The 17,343-nt window shown below is 41.3% G+C and overlaps 1 protein-coding gene across 3 annotated transcripts in view; it reads right to left on the bottom strand.

Annotated features, from left to right (window-relative positions):
* LOC122089408 (protein NO VEIN) overlaps window positions 1-17,343 on the bottom strand; it is an 81,613-nt gene that overhangs the window by 29,203 nt on the left and 35,067 nt on the right. For all 3 annotated transcript variants that reach the window (XR_006143319.1, XR_006143318.1, XM_042659112.1), the window contains exons 6-7: window positions 9,134-10,929; window positions 7,280-7,492 (exon numbers count right to left, since the gene is read on the bottom strand). Coding sequence is in view for 1 of the 3 variants with exons in the window: in XM_042659112.1 (XP_042515046.1) it covers window positions 7,280-7,492; window positions 9,134-10,929 (2,009 nt within the window). In the remaining 2 variants the exon portion in view is untranslated. The remainder of the gene's footprint in view (window positions 1-7,279; window positions 7,493-9,133; window positions 10,930-17,343) is intronic.

Below are 17,343 nucleotides of genomic sequence, written 5' to 3'. Positions count from 1 at the left end.
AAACATAACTCAATTCATAATTCTTCTGTGAAATTAGATTACATTAGCTCCTCTATATAAAGAGGACAGACTAGCAGTCATAACCTAACAAGGAGTAGACTCCAAGTAGGACTAGACATTATATAATAAGAGTTGGACTCCAAATAGGACTAGATTAGAACTCCAACATGGAATAGGTAACTAACTAGTAATTCACTAATAAGGAAACCTAAACTGACTAAAAACTGAAATAACAAATAAAATAGACTCATAAGAGGACTCTAACTAAACTAATAAATTAAATCTCGTTTTCTTACTTTCTACCCATATTTTAGGCCCATTACAAAGAAAACCCATGGGATCAAAGGCCCAACACATACATAACTCAATCCAAGACTTATTTGCAATAAAATAAGCCCATTAAGTGACTTATCTAAATCAATTCCCCCCGATGTTGAGAAAAACTCGTCCACGAGTTTTGTAGAACAGGAGAATCAACACCAATCGATCAATATCCATCTTTGCATGTATGAAGTCACCATCAAAACCATGATTGAATGCTATGAAATCCACGATGCGAACTTCATAGGTGTAGTAACTCGAAAAAATAAAACCGATCGGTTCACTATAGAGATCAACTGATTTAAATTTTACCACAAGTTCATCTTCGACTTCCAACGGCACCATCTCATCTTCTACCACTGATGATTCATCTTCTAGTTCGTCTACCTGTTATTCAACGGCTGAGATCACATAGTTGAAGGTAGAGTGTACTTAGGTTTTAATGTTTGTGCAATGTCGTTGAGCCTCATCAAGCTTTTCTATTATCAATTGCATTTGTTGACGAATATCCAATAAAAGATCGAGATACATCGGTCAGTTTTGCTTAGGGAATAAGCACAGAAAGGGAGTTGCGTGGGAGGTGGAATAGCTACTGTGGGAGGTGAAGGGAGTTGCGTTTCAGTAGAGCAAGGGATCCTTCGGCTCTGATGCCTAATAATGTAAGATTGAATCACAAGTGATCCAATCTCAGGCAAGATCTTTACTAAATTCAATATAAACCAAATTCAGGGACAGAAAGAATGAATAAAACAAAAAAAAAATTAGAATAAAGAAAAAAAGAGCATTCAATGGAGGGTTATGAAGGGTAAGGAAGGGATCACACAATCAGATATTGCATAAATCTAACCGGGGGGAGAGAAATCGTGTAAAGAAGGGAGACGGGAAGAATCACTCACAGCCCTAAGGCTCTCAAACATCAACTCAATTCATCATTCTTTAAATCTGTGAAATTAGATTACATTAGCTCCTCTATATAAAGAGGGCAAACTAGCAATCAAAACCTAACTAGGAGTTAAGACTCCAAGTAGGACTAGGCATTATATAATAGGAGTTGGACTCCAAATAGGACTAGACTAGAACTCTAACATGGAGTAGGTAACTAACTAGTCATTCACTAATAGGGAAACCTAAACTAAATAAAAACTGAAATAACAAATGAAATAGACTCATAATAGAATTCTAACTAAACTAATGAATTAAATCCCGTTTTCCTACTTTCTACCCATATTTTAGGCCCATTAAAGTTGTCATTACAAAGAAAACCCATGGGATCAAAGGCCCAACACATACATAATCCAACCCAAGACTTATTTGCAATAAAATAAGTTCATTAAGTGACTTATCTACATTAAACACACTTCATCAAGGGATGGAAGAGGAGACCGGCCCAATATTTGTATCCAGATTGGCTCATACTCGGGATTCAGCCCACCAAGCAAAATAAGAACTCGTTCCTTTTCAAGTGTCCGATAAACCTTTGCTTCATCCTCAGGATTGGACAATTGAAGGTCCCTATAGTGATCATACTCCTCCCAGAGACTAATGACAGTGTTGTAGTACACAGAAATGGTCCTATTCCCTTGCTTCATGCCAATAACCTTCTGAAGTAATTGATAAAATTTGGCCGAGTCACCCACACGGTCAAAAGTTTTAGTAACACTATCTCAAATATCCTTAGCAGTTTCTTTCCTCATAAACCTTCTTCCAATCTCAGGTTTCATAGAAAAAATCAGCCATGTCATAACAGTGGAGTTTTCAGTCTCCCACTTTGGATATATCGGTTCATCTGGGTTAGGAGCCCTAATGGTACCTATAACATACCCAAGCTTTCCCCTACTCCGCAAAGAAAGCTTCACAGAATGAGCTCAATCAAAATAGTTGGTGTTATCCAACTTCACAATAGAGATCTGAGTATGTGGGTTATCAAAAACCATAGGATGAGGAGGAGCACCACTCATTACACTGGCTGAAACATCACCAAAGAGGGCTCCAAGGCCACTATATTCAGACATATTGTAAAAATAAATTCACACACAGTATGGGGAGTACACACTCTACCCAACTTTGCCTCCACAGGAACTCAAAGATAAACCCAACAAGAGGTAAACACACAATGCCAAAGCAAACCAGATCAGGGCACACTTTAGTGCAAATAAATTAGGACATAACACTTCAAGGGACACAACCAATACATCTCAAAAAGCAGCGTGGCCAAAATCCATCACAAAATGAGCAAAAAAGGAGGAGAAACAGGGGAGGCTGTACCTTCCAACCTAAACAAAAATGAGTTATGAGCTCACATTCAGTCCCCCTAGGACTAAGTGCTTAGAGGCTTGGTAGGGATGCCTTGGGCGATCCAAAGGGTGTATACCTCACCTCCAAAGACTGCCGGAAGAGAGAGAGGAAAGAATCCCAAAGGAGGTCTGGCAATAGTCATAAACAGCCTAGTTTTTGTGGCTGTGAGCTCCAAACAGCTTCAACCGTGCAGTTCTTCACATAAAACCTCCTCTTGGGTTAGCATTGACCTTCCTTCAAGCTCATCCCATAGATTCTTCAAGTTTTTTCACATAATGATCTCTTCCTTGGAACCTTTTGTCACCTAGGGTTCTAAAGAGAGAAAATGGAAGTAAGAAACATGTAATCCGACTCTCAAACTAAGATCTTGTGCTCTGATACCAAGTTAGAATATGAGGATGAGGGAAGAACAATGAGATGAGGGATGAGGAAGAAGATGGAAAAGTAGAAGAGGGAGAAGAAGAGAATCGCTTGTATGGTGGAATAATGTGTTACGAGTAAAGTCTCACTAACACCAATATATTACTTCACTAATATATTTACAAGATATTACACATACCTCCCTAAGGAGGGAAATTACACATACCTCCCGAAGGAGGAAAAGGAAATAAAACATAACAAGACAAATTACTAAACTACCCTAAAAGAAACATAACTAATATCTCTAATAGTTTGTTTCAGAACAGAAAAACATCAGCTTGGCGTTTGGTAAAACTTATTCTGGAACAATTTTCTCCCTACATAATTAGACAAATGAATTGGCAAGGGATGCCTGTGAATCATCCAACTGATGCCATGCTTTCCCATGATGTGTTAAAAATGTTCATATCGAACCTACTAAAGAGTCAAGTTCCATGATTTATCTGCCGGAATGATACTGGCCTTGATTAATGGATTTCAATTTTCAATTCGAGAGAACTACAGGGTTTGAAGTTGAACTAATAGTAGTGCTTAATTAAGAGAAACAATGGAGATAAGAAATCCCCTCAAATAGCTTTGGGGATCCACCCTCAGTCTCAAGGAGAATCCTCTCACTTATTCTTAGTGAATTCATACTAAATTGACTAGCAGCAGAAGATTTTTATTGATCAAAAGTTGTGTTTACAGCAGCAGAACCCTCTACCCTATTTGTAGCATGGATCATCAGCCTTTGGTTGATTGGGTAGCAAGTACAAACTTTCCAAGAACTTACTCAGACCTGAATTAGTACTAGCTTAGAAGCAACTGGAAACTAATCTAACGGGCTTGCAATCAAATTTCTAGAACCTTGCTAACAGAAATAGAAACAGAGGAAACTGCCGCTGATAACTCCTCCTATAAGACTGCTGGAGGGGACTAAACAAAATCGAAAAAAAGGTTGAACTAGGGACTTCCCCTTCCTCTTTTTCCGGCTGCAATCTTTGGACGAAGAAAATACAAATTAAAGGAAATTCTACAAAATTTGGAGGCTTTTGTACTGATCAGGGTCATTTTCGTCCTCCCCAGATTCTCCGACTCTCAGCTTCTCCCATATATATTTAATGGATTCGTCATATCCATCTACTTCACAATTTCGAAAAGAACCCTTTCTCTCTCTAATCGCAGTCACAGTCAAAGCTTCGTAACGGAGGATGGAAGAGAAGCTCTGGTAAGAAAAGCTAACAAGGTATTCAATCAATGCATCTCAAACATAGGAGATGAGTTATGCAGCTAGATGTAGGGATCCTGTGAGAAGGAACCAGATCTATAACCATAAGTAGAAGAAGAAGAAGAAAGAGAAGAACTGAGACGAAAGAAAGTAGGGCTTCAGTGAGCGGGAGTGAAGAGGTTTCACCAAAAGCTCAAAACATACCTGAGATGGAAAGGGTTTCTTCACGCGAGCAGGAACGAAGCTAGAGAAGCATCAAACAGGGTAACGAAGCTAGAGACGAATCGACCTGGGTTGAGGGAGAGCAGGGATAGAGCGGGAGAGAAGGGCTGAGTTCTTCACCGAGAGTTTAGACACAGGAGACAGAAGGCAACGGGTTTTTGGAGAACTTATCAAGAACAGAGGCTATTATTTCACCCATTTGTTTCAAGTAAAACAGTTTGTAAAAACATGGTTTCACATGTTTCAACATTTCCTGTTTCTCCAGTTTTTTTAACCCAGTTCATTTAAAAAAATAAATAAATAAAGAAAAAACGAACCATGGTCACCAAACGGAAGATTCCGTTTTCTTGTTCCTGAAAATGAAAAAACGCAAAAAGACATTTTTTTGGATGACTACCAAATAAAATGTTAAAAAAAGGAAGAGAGTGAGAAGAGATTGTTGTAGAAGCGGGGTAGGGGAACGGCTATCTCAGCCTGGGTCTCTCACCCTGAACTTTCACAATTGATGAACAAACCTACCTCAGGTCTAGGAGTAAGCAATGCTCACAATTAGACTTCATTATTCTTTTCTAATGTAGGCTCCCAAATTAATTACAACTAAGAAAATTCTAAATTAGATAACTTCTGGAAAATAAAAAGTAAGACCTAAAAGACTACTCCTTTAGTGGACGAGCCTGTGGCACAACGGTTAAGTTGCACTATAGCAACCAAAAGTTATCTAATTTACTTAAAAGACTACTTTTCTTTTCTTTTTTAACTTAAAAGACTACTCCTTCCTAAACCAAGCTACTTGATTACCAAGAAAACATATAAATAGAAACTAATATTAGTCTAATATCATCTAACAATAAAAACTAACTTGCTTCCTAAGAAAAAAAAAATCCTAAGACTACTCCTGCTGAAATTGATGGGCTGTAGGAGGTTTCTTCTTGAGCCTTCTTCCTTCAAATTTGAGGGGACAACTGGCAGGCCTTCTAGGAGATCTTCACAAGACAAATCTGGCGGAAGAAATAGGCAGCTCGACGGAGGGGGAAAGCCGTCCTACTGAGCTGGCTCAATGCGCTCAAGAAAGGCCAAAACTGACCCAAAATCTGGTCTGGTTCGATGGCAAGTCCAAACCAAAAGAACCAGGTCCGGAAGGGGACCCAAGAGGCTGGTTTGAATGCTCTTCTTAACTACATCAGCTTCGTCCTCTCATGCAAAACTGAATTATTAGCACAGTAAATGGCCACTTGGTTACCAAAAAACATACCCATCGGCTTGTTGATCGAATAACCAAGCTCCTAAACAAAGAACCGAAAACTGCCAGGGTACAGCAAGCTTTAATCAGAGTGCATCAGCAGTCGGTGATTGAAGAGGATCTTCATAGCGATAGGAAACCCTAATGCTTCACTATCTAACCAACTAGGGTTTTTTTTTAGGGTTAGAAAAAAAACACTCATACAGCATTGGTAGCGGCGGCGACAACAATGGAGAAGCCCAAGGACTCTCAAGTTAAAAATAAATAAATAATAAAAAACCGGATCTTAAAGCTTTAATCCCATGTGACAATATCAAAGCATTAACAACCAACATTAATGAAGATGAAGAAGAGAAAGGAAGACGAAGAAGAGAAGAAAGAGAGAAAGAAGAAGTAGAATTCTACCTGCGGTTGAGCTGTGAACAGACTACAAAAACCGTGGGGTGAGGGATATATTTATATTAAAATAGAACGGTATACAACCATATCACCAACTTAATTCATGCCCTAGTAACCAAAACGCCCCTAACAAATATAAACCAATATAAACCGCAATAAACATAAACCGAGACTATACTTGACAGCCACAAATATGCCGTAAAACAGAGTTGGATGGTGAAACATGATCCGTGTAGCCGACCCCATTTAGTTGGGAGCAGGCTTAGTTGAGTTGAGATGAATTAAGTATAATGTAAAGGTTGACCAGCTGGATTGACCTCTGGGGATCCCAATCTGGTTTGGCTGGTCCAGCCAATCTGACTCTAATTAGATATTTCTCTCAAGACATCTCTTATACAATGCAGTGGGTCTGCTTCGTCACGCCAGCTTTCTGTCATTTTCTACTGGAATACTTGAAAATGGATCTGTTTCTCCGTGGCACACTTTTGTTCTTTAATAAGTTTCAATTCTTCCTCCCTGTCCCCAGCCTTCCGCCCCACCCCCCCAAAAAAAAACCCAAAAAAATAAAAATTCCCAAAAAAGGGGAAGAGTCGAAGAAATAGGGGTTTCAAACCACCAACATGAAAGTATAATTAAATGTGAAAATAATCTTCACTTCAAAAAGAGTGATTTTGTATGCCAGTGTTGGCTTATACAAAAAAAATTTCCTTCCCACATACCTCAGTTTTCATATAATTGACAGTCCCATTCCAACCCTGATTCAATTGATTGCGTACTCAGACAACCTTTTGAAATAAGTATATATCACTGTCAACAATTCTAATCATATTATATAAAAAATTTCTTTCCCACAATACTTCAATTTTCCAATAACCAAAAGGCCCATTCAGCAATTTGGTCAACCAACTTAGCCAAAATCCAGGCTTGTGCAAAAGATCATAACTAAGATCAACTTGCAACAAGTTCATCGGTTACCCAAGCAAAAAAAAAAAAAAATCAAGAAAGTAACATGAAATGCATATGTTAACAAATAATTTATGGGCCACAATGAAGAAACCAATAAGAAAAATGAAGCACTGATTACTGGAACAGCAAGCAAGTAGCAAAAGGGAAAAAAAAACTGTTCATATTTTTTGAGACTTCAAGTTCAAACTCTAGATGCTTTATTTACATACCCTAAATACGGATTTGAATCCAATCCCTTTCTTCCCTATATATCCAGCATTTGATCCTTTCTTTGTCGAATTCCCAACATCACATAGTGCTCTGATGTTTTCAGCAGAAAATCCTTGCTCATTATTTAGAACAACAATGCCGGTAGCCTGAAGGATAAAAGCCAGTGTAGGTTCCACATCTTCAGGGTAAAAATTATCATCAGCATTCTGAACCTGCAGCGATGTGAAGAAAAGTAAGAACTCTGGAGGAAAAAAAAATCAAAAAACAATCTTATCAAAATATTTTTTTTTAAAATGCCCATAAGAAACAAATAAGAAAATTAATTATAGACTTCAGAAAAAAAAACTACGAAAGCTATGAAAAAGCACATTTGCATATACCAGAAACCACAGTAAATTCTAGATTATATCATGCATAGGCCAAAAATGAAAAATCAGCAGCAGAAGGCAGGGCAAAAAATGTAGTGCAAAATACAGGTGGACATGGGCCAGATTTGAACACAACTGCCTTGTAAGTTATTTTCAATGAACAGCAACACTGGAGGAGTTCAAGTTTGGAAATATACTAATTCACTAGTGCTGGGGTTCAAAGTCAAATTATCTTAATGACCCTGTTGCAGGATTATTTATACTTATCTACACTTCACAGAGTTATGCAGGCATACCAGTAAACTATGTAAACCCTTGATTTTTGTGTTTTTGTTCTTCTCATATCTATTTCCTCTGTTTTGGAACTTACTAACATGCATGTAGTGGAAGCACTCTGAAAGTAGGCACACTACTGAACCACATGAGTCCTAGTTTTCTTGTTTTTATTCATTTTTCATCCTTTCTCAATTGTGCTATCAATATTAGAACCCTTTCTCTTCAAAACAGTTTCAGAGGCTTTTTTTAATCCACTTGATTTGACAGTTCCATTACTTTACTTCTTCCAACTCATAAGGTACAATGGACTAATTACGGATCAAAATCCTCTATTTTTCTCATCCATGTTTTTCCTTGTTTTGCTACCTGCAGAACGCGACACGTGGACAACAAAGAGACCAACGATCAAGATTAGGTGAGGATTATTACATCTGGTGTGCTGGTCTTAAAGTTGTCCACGTGTCGCGTTCTGCAGGTAGCAAAACAAGGAAAAACAGAGATGAGAAAAACAGAGGATTATTTTCCACTAATTACTTGCTCTAGTTATACATTCCTAAATCCCAACAATTACACTTTTGGGGAAACAGTCAGCATCTAAAGGGTACTATGAATTAGTTGATCCAAAAAAAAACGGATGGGCTGATTCAAAAGCAGTTTTTCCAGACTGGTAAGGATCAGGGGATCCAAACGCAAGATTAACCAATCCAGCTAGCAACTGCACAATAACTCGGTTCCATTCGACATAAATCCAGACCAGAGTGATCCAACCAATCTGTTACACACCAATCTGTTACACCAAAACCTGCAGAATTACTTGAGAGTTACAAGTTAGTACAGGAGTTAAAAGAAAAATAAATATTTTAAAAGCCAAAATGGTGAAGCCCAGGTCAAAACCTAACCAAAGTGAAGCCCTGACAATCAAGGCAACACCTATGCAAGGCCTTGATTAACAAGGTGAGGGACAAGTATGAAAAAACTAGCCGAGCACAGGCATATGACAATCCTATGGCATTAATCTAATCGTGATCACATTCCAGGGATCAATTAAACAATTAATGATATCTACAAAATATTCAATTCTCCCAAATACTTAAACAACTTCAAAGCAATGGAAAATAAAGCCTAGTATCAAAACTTCTGCTTTCAAATCTTACTAGCATTTTTTATTTTTATTTTTTTGGAGGAAAAAAACAAAGACGAGAAACTTGCCAGCTCAAGAATAAAATGCGAGTCCTGCGAATATAACTCTTGAGAGAGACAATGGAGTGCTCTCCCCAGGCGAGCATGCTGCTTCTTTAGTATACTACTCTCAGTATGAGTAAGACATGGGTCTAGCCCAAATTCCTCACGCCTAATAGATTCAATTAAAAGGCTGGCATCCTGGTCCCCACAATGTTTTGATTGAAGTCGGGTGCAATCATCACCAGACTGCTCTGAGAACACCTTATGATCCATCGTAGCATTAATTTGACTATCTGCCTCAGAAGTTACCATAATGTTCCTGCTAGAAGGGGGAGGATCCCCTGAAACATCTGGCGTACACTTCAAATCCATGCCAACTTCACCACTTACTGCTTTCAAGCTCGGGGTACCAGAGAACATGAATGAATCAGTAGCAGTTGTAGAACAAAATGCATGGTAATCTTCAATCCATTGCACAATACCAAGTGATAACCCCAAATCATGAAGCATGAGACGCTCATCAGTATGGTTGCATTCACGTAAAATGGTTTTCGCAGCATCTTTAGTAACAGATTGAAGTGCGGAAAGCAATACATCAGCAGCAAAACAACGAAACTCCGAAGGTAGATAACCAAGACAATCAAGGATAAACCTTGAAGCAACTGGAACTGCTTTGTTTACTCTGTACACATTGTTGAATAGTTCACCACCTGCCATAACATGCTGATTAGCACCTGGAGGCTCCGCAAAAAGTTGGTCACCAGATTTCTCAGCAAAAATACAATGATCTTTCAAAGCCTTTCCATGCATGAAAAAATCACCACCATGTTTAACTTCTAGGGAATCCACATTATTTTTTACCATGACTTCCATTGCACGGGTTGCATAGCATTTTAACAGAGAAATGGGAATATGTCTCTCCCCACCATAGAAAGAAAATAGAGATACTAATTTCAGTGCGGTTTGAAAAGAGGAACCTTTAAGTAAGGACTCCAAAAACTCATCCACGGTAGCTGAAGGATCAATCCGTAGAACTTTCCCATCTCTAGTCACTAAACACAACAAATCTTTGTTATCACCTACAGTCAACAACCATTCCACGAGAGATCCAAGCGAAGGAGCAAATAGAAGGTCCCAATGTGACCACGACTGCAGATCAGACAGAAATGGCGCTTTAAGTAGGCACCTGACTGCATCCTTGGCTGTAACAGGTCCAAGAATGCCCACTCTACAGCCCAAATCATCCATCATTCCAGCAGTTTCCTGCAACTGTTTCTTACCGTGAACCAATGGGTCTCCTATACAGCATGAACCTGAGAGAGTTACAGAAAATACAACACAACTGGAAGCGGCACTGCTTTTCTTTTTTGTTATGCTTTCTACAAAATCTTCCGTGGGTTCACTTCCTGTTATTTCAAAACTGATTAATGGGAATTGCTTCTTAAGAAGCACCGAAATATGCTGCTTGGATATACTATCTTTTTCCCAGAAACGACTAGCAGCTTGTGATAGTAATACAGCCAACTGATGCTGAAGCATTGATACCTTCAAAGAGGATTCTTTGCTCAATCCATCAGCCAAACAATCATGCAATTCAGTAGGTAACAGAGCAACATTTTTTTCTAAGAACATCAGAAAATCTCCATGACCAAAGGAACGAAATTCCTCAACAGAAAACTGCTCTGTTAACCATTTCTCACAACTCAGAAGTTTCCTCAACCATGTTATTTGCATTTCAAGACCAGTTTTTCCTTCACTACAAATAGCTCTATTGAACTCAAAATATGAAGCAATTTTCCTCACAATATCCTCAACATCAACACCTGCAGAATGTATTAGTAAGTTGGAAATTGAAACATTATAGAGAATTTCTAACAAAGTATATTGTAAGGTCTTATTACTAGGTAAGTTGTAAATTAAAACGCTACATTAATAGTCTAACATGACATACAAATAGGTATCAGTCAATATCAAGAAACAGAAATGTCCGGACAAAATAAGTGTTTTCGCCTGTCTGGATCATTTTACATAGAAATGAAATAAGTGGCAAACTCTGTTCAGTTCTAATTCACATTATCCAACAGAAGACATATATATATATATATATATCCATCATCAAGTCCTCTCTCTCTCTCTCTCTGAATGTTATAGAAAAATCTAGGAATTAATGTGTATTACATTTTATAAATCTAGGAATTAATGTGTATTACATTTTATGGTCTACAATTCCCAAGGTCAGAGTAAGGTTTGATGGCCTTCCCATATAACATCCAAAAGCTGGAAGAAAGTCTGCCTGCCCAAATCTGAAGGTGGGCTTGGAATCAAAAGAATCAAAGATGCCAATTCTGTTGGTGTGCTCAAGTTTATCTGGAAGATTATCTCTAACCAGAAAAGTATTTGGGTTGAATGGGTCCACTATGGTTTGCTCAAACGCAACACGCTTTGGACTGCTCCTCTCCCTTCCAATGCGTCCTGGATCTGAAGGAAAATCCTTGAGCACGGACATATGGCCCTTTCTGCCATCTCCTATTCAATTAGAAACGGGCAAGTTAACTCCCTATGGAAGGACCCCTGGCATCCCTCGGGCATCTTATCTAACTTGGTGTCCCCCAGAATCATCTATTCCTCCGGTATTCCTGTTAATGCCTGGGTGTCCTCCACTCTTTCTCCCAATGGTTGGTCACCCCCTCCCCTGCTTGATCTCAAGTCCTCCCTTCCCCCCATCCCCCTCGGGCATCGGGGCAGAGAAGACTATTGTATTTTTCTCCCCTCTTCCAATGGGATATTCTATTCTGCCTCCGCTTGGTCCTTTGTCCGCACCCCTTCCCCACCTGTTCCTTAGCATAGACTTGTTTGGTTTAAAGGGCATTTCCCTCCTCAGAGTTTCACACTCTGGCGTTGCCTGTCCGGATGCCTTCCCACCCAAGCCTTTCTCATCCATCGTCAGATCCCCATCAATCCTACTCGCTGCCATTGCCCTTCGGAAAACAAGGACATTCCGCACCTATTCTTCTCCTGCCCCTTTTTCAATCAAGTTTGGAAATTTGTCCTTTTCAAATGTTGGCCTTCTAGAAGACCCATCCTCCCCTTTGACAGAGAATGTATCTGGGTGGACATGTCCTTCTCTGGTTTGACCATCTGTGACACTATTGGAAAACTTGCTTTTTGTGCTACGATTAGCCCCCTTTGGATGGAACGTAACATCTGTAGATGGACACACAAATCTCGATCTCCGGATAAGATTTGGAAAGCTATCTATTTTGATGTTGCTTCCAAAGCCCACATCCTCCATTCCCTCCATAACCGCTCAGTTCCTAACTCCCTAAGAAACTCCCACATCATCACCTCTTGGAACCTTCAAGTTAACCTTACCCAACCCCCTTGACCGCCGCGTGCCCTCCCTCGTTTGGTTCTGTTTTGGTCGTGCCCGCATCAGCATTGGTTTCATTTTGACTAGTCGTGTTGTTTCTGTATTGTGGTCTCATTGTATTTTTTGAGCTCCTCCTTCGGCTACTCTTGTTGGCTTTTTCCCCCCGCTCCCCCCTTGTATATTCTTCTTCTCTTGGTAATGAATTATTTATTCATCAAAAAAAAAAAAAAAAAAACCCCCCAAAAAACTTAGTGGATTGGTCAAAGGGTACCACATATACACCATTGAACCACCTCACCAAGCTCCTTGTTTAGCATTTTTCAGCTGAAAATACCCTCCACAGCACAGCCACAAGAGCCTACTTGATGAAGGGCGGTAGGAAAGAGAAGTAATCAGAGTTGCATTGGGGGGGGGGGGGGGAAGAGGGGAAGCACACACTCATGCACACTCATGTAGAGCCCAACCAACTATTCATTTCAGTTTAAATCTATGTTCTCCATCAGTTACAACCAAAATATAGAAAAGAAAAGACATAGAAAGACGAAACCCAACTGAAATAGAAAACAAAACGAACTCCAGAAACCATGGCAAATAATTTTCAATGAGCAATTTTTCTCAACTCGACTCTCAGCCCTCATGACCTAACCTTCCCTCATGTCCTCTTCCCTTCCGGCAGCTTCTGCCGTCGGTCCCCCTACCTCAATTGTTAGCCACCTCCACCCCTATGCTCCTCAAAACACTTCCCTTCCTCTTCCCTCCCTGCCTTCCTCCCCTGAGCACCGCCCTTGGAACTCTGTAGTCACCTCCTCCCCCCCCCCTCCCTTCCTCCTACTACTAGACACACCCTGTTGTTCCACCCACCTGCTTCCCTCAACTCCAACCATAATGGTCTTTGCCCGCCTGGCCTTTTAGAACCAGAGATCCTCAAATGGAGAAACTACGATGTTGGTACCTTCCTTGGCAGCTGTTTCTGTTGTCAAGTCCTCTCTTCTAAACCAATAGAAACCTTCTGGCTCTCTCTCCACCTATACGCTAGAAAATGGGACCTTTATTTTCAATTTTTCTGCCACCATCGATAAGTCTACCGCCCTTGATGCAGGTCCATAGAATGTGGGGGAAAAACCCATCTTCATGCGACCATGGGATGAACACACCTCATTCAACCGCTCTGAGCCTACCTCCATTCCCCTTTGGGTCACCTTCCCCTATCCCCTCTTCATTTCTGGTGTGCTAAAGGCCTCAGCCTTTTTTTTTTTTTCTTTTCTTTTTTTTTCTTTTTTTTTTTTTTTGTATGAAAAAATACAATTAACCCAAGAAGATAAAATTTATAAGGGGGGAAAGATTGGGGGGGGGGGGGGGAAGGCTCACTGCCAGCAAAGGGAACAAGCCGACACACAAAATGAAATAACCTCTAGTGGATACAAGCCCTCGAGGGGAAGGGGGGAGAATGGAGGCTGGAAGGTTCCATGAATCAATAATAAGCCTATTCCTAGGGGAATTAGGAACCGTCCGATGCGGAATGGAAGCAACTTTGGTGGAGACCTCGAAGGAGATGGCAATCCAAATCTTTTCAAATGAGTAGGAGTTGTCCATCTATGAAGGTTCCCCTCCATCCAGATATGATTGATGGTGGCACAAAAGGCTAACTTCCCAACGGTGTCAGATGGTGGGGCCGTGAAAGGTCATGTCTATCCAAAGCCATTCTCTACTGAGAGAGAGAGCTCTTCTACTAGAGGGCCAATAGCGAGAGAGAACTTTCTTCCAGATGGAAGAGGAGAAAGGGCAGGAGAAGAAGAGATTATCAATGTCTTTGGTTCCTCTCTAGCAAAGGTAGCAAGAGGGGGAAACAGGAATGTGGCGGTGGATGAGGAAAGACTACGTAAGAAGGCAATTGGTGAGAGCATGCCAAACTGTGAAACTGTGGCGAGGGATGTGGCCTTTAAACTAAAGGACTTTAAACTATCGGATTGGCTGTGCTTTAGTCCTAACAAAGATCCAGGCCAAGGAGGAACTGAACGTCTTGGAAGGAGAAGGATTACAGAGAATGGAATCCTCCCTCTCCCTATGCCTGGGGGGAAGAGCAGGAAGAGAGGTCCAAATGTAGTTCAGAGAAGAAGAAAGAGGAGAGGGGGCCCATCCATTATTGAGAATGATAGAAGAGACAGGAGCCAACCTATCTATCCCCGAGGAGTAAACAATTCTAAGACTGAGAAGATGGAGGATGCCCGAGGGGTGCCAAGGATCCAACCATAAAGAAGTAGACACTCCGTTCCCAATGGTATAGGATTTAGCCTCAGCCTTATTGGTTCCATCATCAACAAACCCCTATACTCCGACAAGAGAACGAAGATTATGGATCAATTATCCTTCACCAGAATCTACATCGAAGTGCAAGCAGACCAGACTCTCCCCTCTTCTGATACAATAGTGGATGGAGAGGGTCATTCCTTTCTCCAAGACGTCAAATATGACTGGTGGTGTCCCATTTGCACCAGTTGCAAGTATTTTGGTCATGCAACTGCCCCCCGTTGCAAAAAATAGGGTTGTCGATCCCTCTATCCAAGCCTCCTTCAACTACTGCGCAACCTGACGAATCCCTTTTCACTGAGCACATCTCTCGAACAAAAAAAAAATCGGGATCACAGGTTGCCGATGTTGGATGCCCTCGCTGCTTCATTGCATGCAATCGACTTGGCTCCTCGGACGATCGGTCCATCTGAGGTGCCTTTACCCTCTAGACACAATATGTTCTTGATGCTCATAGCTGAACTCTGTTGATGGAACTAATGACCTGCTGTCTTGCCCTCTAGCTGGCCAGGCTACTCTGTCGACTACCTCTAAACCGCCCCATCCTTCTACACTTCCGCTATCCCCTTCCCTCCTCTGCTCCCTCTCCCCGCTGCTTTCTCCTCCATCGCTCCCCCTCTCTCCTCCTCTCCCCTTTTACACCCTCCTTTAAAGTTTAAATGATACCACTTGTTCTGCTTTAAACCTAACCAGTTGTTCTACTCTAATCCAATCCTCTTGTGGTCTAACCCAGTTGGCTTAATCCGATCCTGAACCACCCTTCTTTCCCTTAAACCAATTCTTACTAGCCCATCTGCTCAACACCTTCTCCAAATTCCCCTCTAACCACCCTCCTTACCCAGGTAACCTTTACAACCCAAACCTTCTTAACCCAAACCATCTTACCACCTCCTCCTTACCCGACCAGCTCCCAAACCCTCTAACCCCCACTTACACGACCCGCTTACCTCATCTAACCTCAATCCACGGCTCCCTCACCTGACACCTTCGTTGAGGCAACTCTGGCTTCAAACTACCTCTTTTCCTCTTTGATGCTGCAAATCACCACCTTTGCCACCTCCGCTGCTACCGCTGCCTCCCACTAGACGCCGACCACTGTTGCTGATGCCTTGGTCCCTCTTGCAGCCTTTCGAGAAGATTTTGATGCCCACACCAAAGACCTCGCCGCTGACTTGGTCCCATTAACTGCCCGCCTATTGACCCGCAAGCTACTTCGACCTCAGGAGATCCCTCTTATACTTGCTAGATTGTTCAGGTCATTCCTACGATCCGTGCTACTGTGTCCACGGACTCCAACACCATGTTGCTACCCTCTATCTACCATGATTCTGCGCCTGCAACTCCAACACCTACCAATCATGATGCTTTGGCCTTGGAAGACCCCCCTTTGTCTCAATTGGCACCTCTTGTGCCCACAACAATGAACCCTGCCACTACCCACCATTCTGGCCCCCCCCGGGCTCCATCCTTCGAAGGATACAGCATCTCTCCCTCTTACCTTGGAAGGCCCTTCACCGACTCCTCTAGTTCCCTTCATTGGGTCTACGCAGGTCCTTCCTACGTCGACCCTGAATGCTAATCATATCCTTGAGCCTGAAACCTTGCTCCAACCTGTCCTCAACCCTGTTGAATCCTTGCAGCCTCCCCCTCTATCTGCCTCTAATCCGACTGCCCCCCCCCTTCTAACACTTTCTCTATGACCACATGTCCGCCTAGTCCTCCCCCCTTCCCCCAATGCTACATGTATCCTTCCTCCCCTCCCTTCTCACTTAGCCCCCTCCGTTGCAGTTGGCCCCAAAACCTCCAAAAAGAAGAACCAGGACCAGTGGAGGAAGGAGTAGAGAAATTGAAGAAGAAGACTATTGAAGAGTGCAGTCAATACCTCTACAGTGCCTCATTGTATATTATTTATAATGTGTGATTACAAAGTAGATTTCCTCCTCAGACATTCTAAATAGAAGACGACTCAAGATATATAGCTAAAATAGGAAACCTACTCTAAACAGGAAGCCAAATAATAATAAAGCAACCTAGTCTAACTTGGAAAGGAAACAACTATACTAGGTTGGGACAAACCCCCAACTCGTGACTCATATCTTAATAAAAGGAAAACAACCTTAAAAAAAAATGGACTCTAGATAGACTAACTAATAAAGTAAATCTTGTATTCCTACCTTCTACCAATATTTTTTAGGCCAATTAAAATGCCCTACTAAGTGGTCAAACCTCAGCGCAACGGTAAGGTTGCTCCATTGCGACCTAGTGGTGGTAGGATGCAATTAGGAAACAGCCTATCTGCGAAGCAGGGATAACGCAGTGTACGTTATGTCCCTAGACCCCCCGGTGGCGAGAGCCTTGTGCATTGGGTACGCCCTTTTTTTTTAAATGTCCTATTACAAAAAAAAAAACCATTGGACCAGAGCTCCAATACATATATATATATATATATATATATAACCCAACCAAAGCCTTATTTCCACTAAAAGAAGCCCACTTGTTTTTTATCTGCATCACATATGTTTGATGTTAAGACTCAAAACTGAGTTAAATTTTCATTCGT

The sequence above is a fragment of the Macadamia integrifolia genome, chromosome 9 (genome assembly GCF_013358625.1).
Source record: "Macadamia integrifolia cultivar HAES 741 chromosome 9, SCU_Mint_v3, whole genome shotgun sequence".
Classification (NCBI taxonomy): Eukaryota; Viridiplantae; Streptophyta; class Magnoliopsida; order Proteales; family Proteaceae; genus Macadamia; species Macadamia integrifolia.
This window is presented reverse-complemented; position numbering and strand designations above follow the sequence as displayed.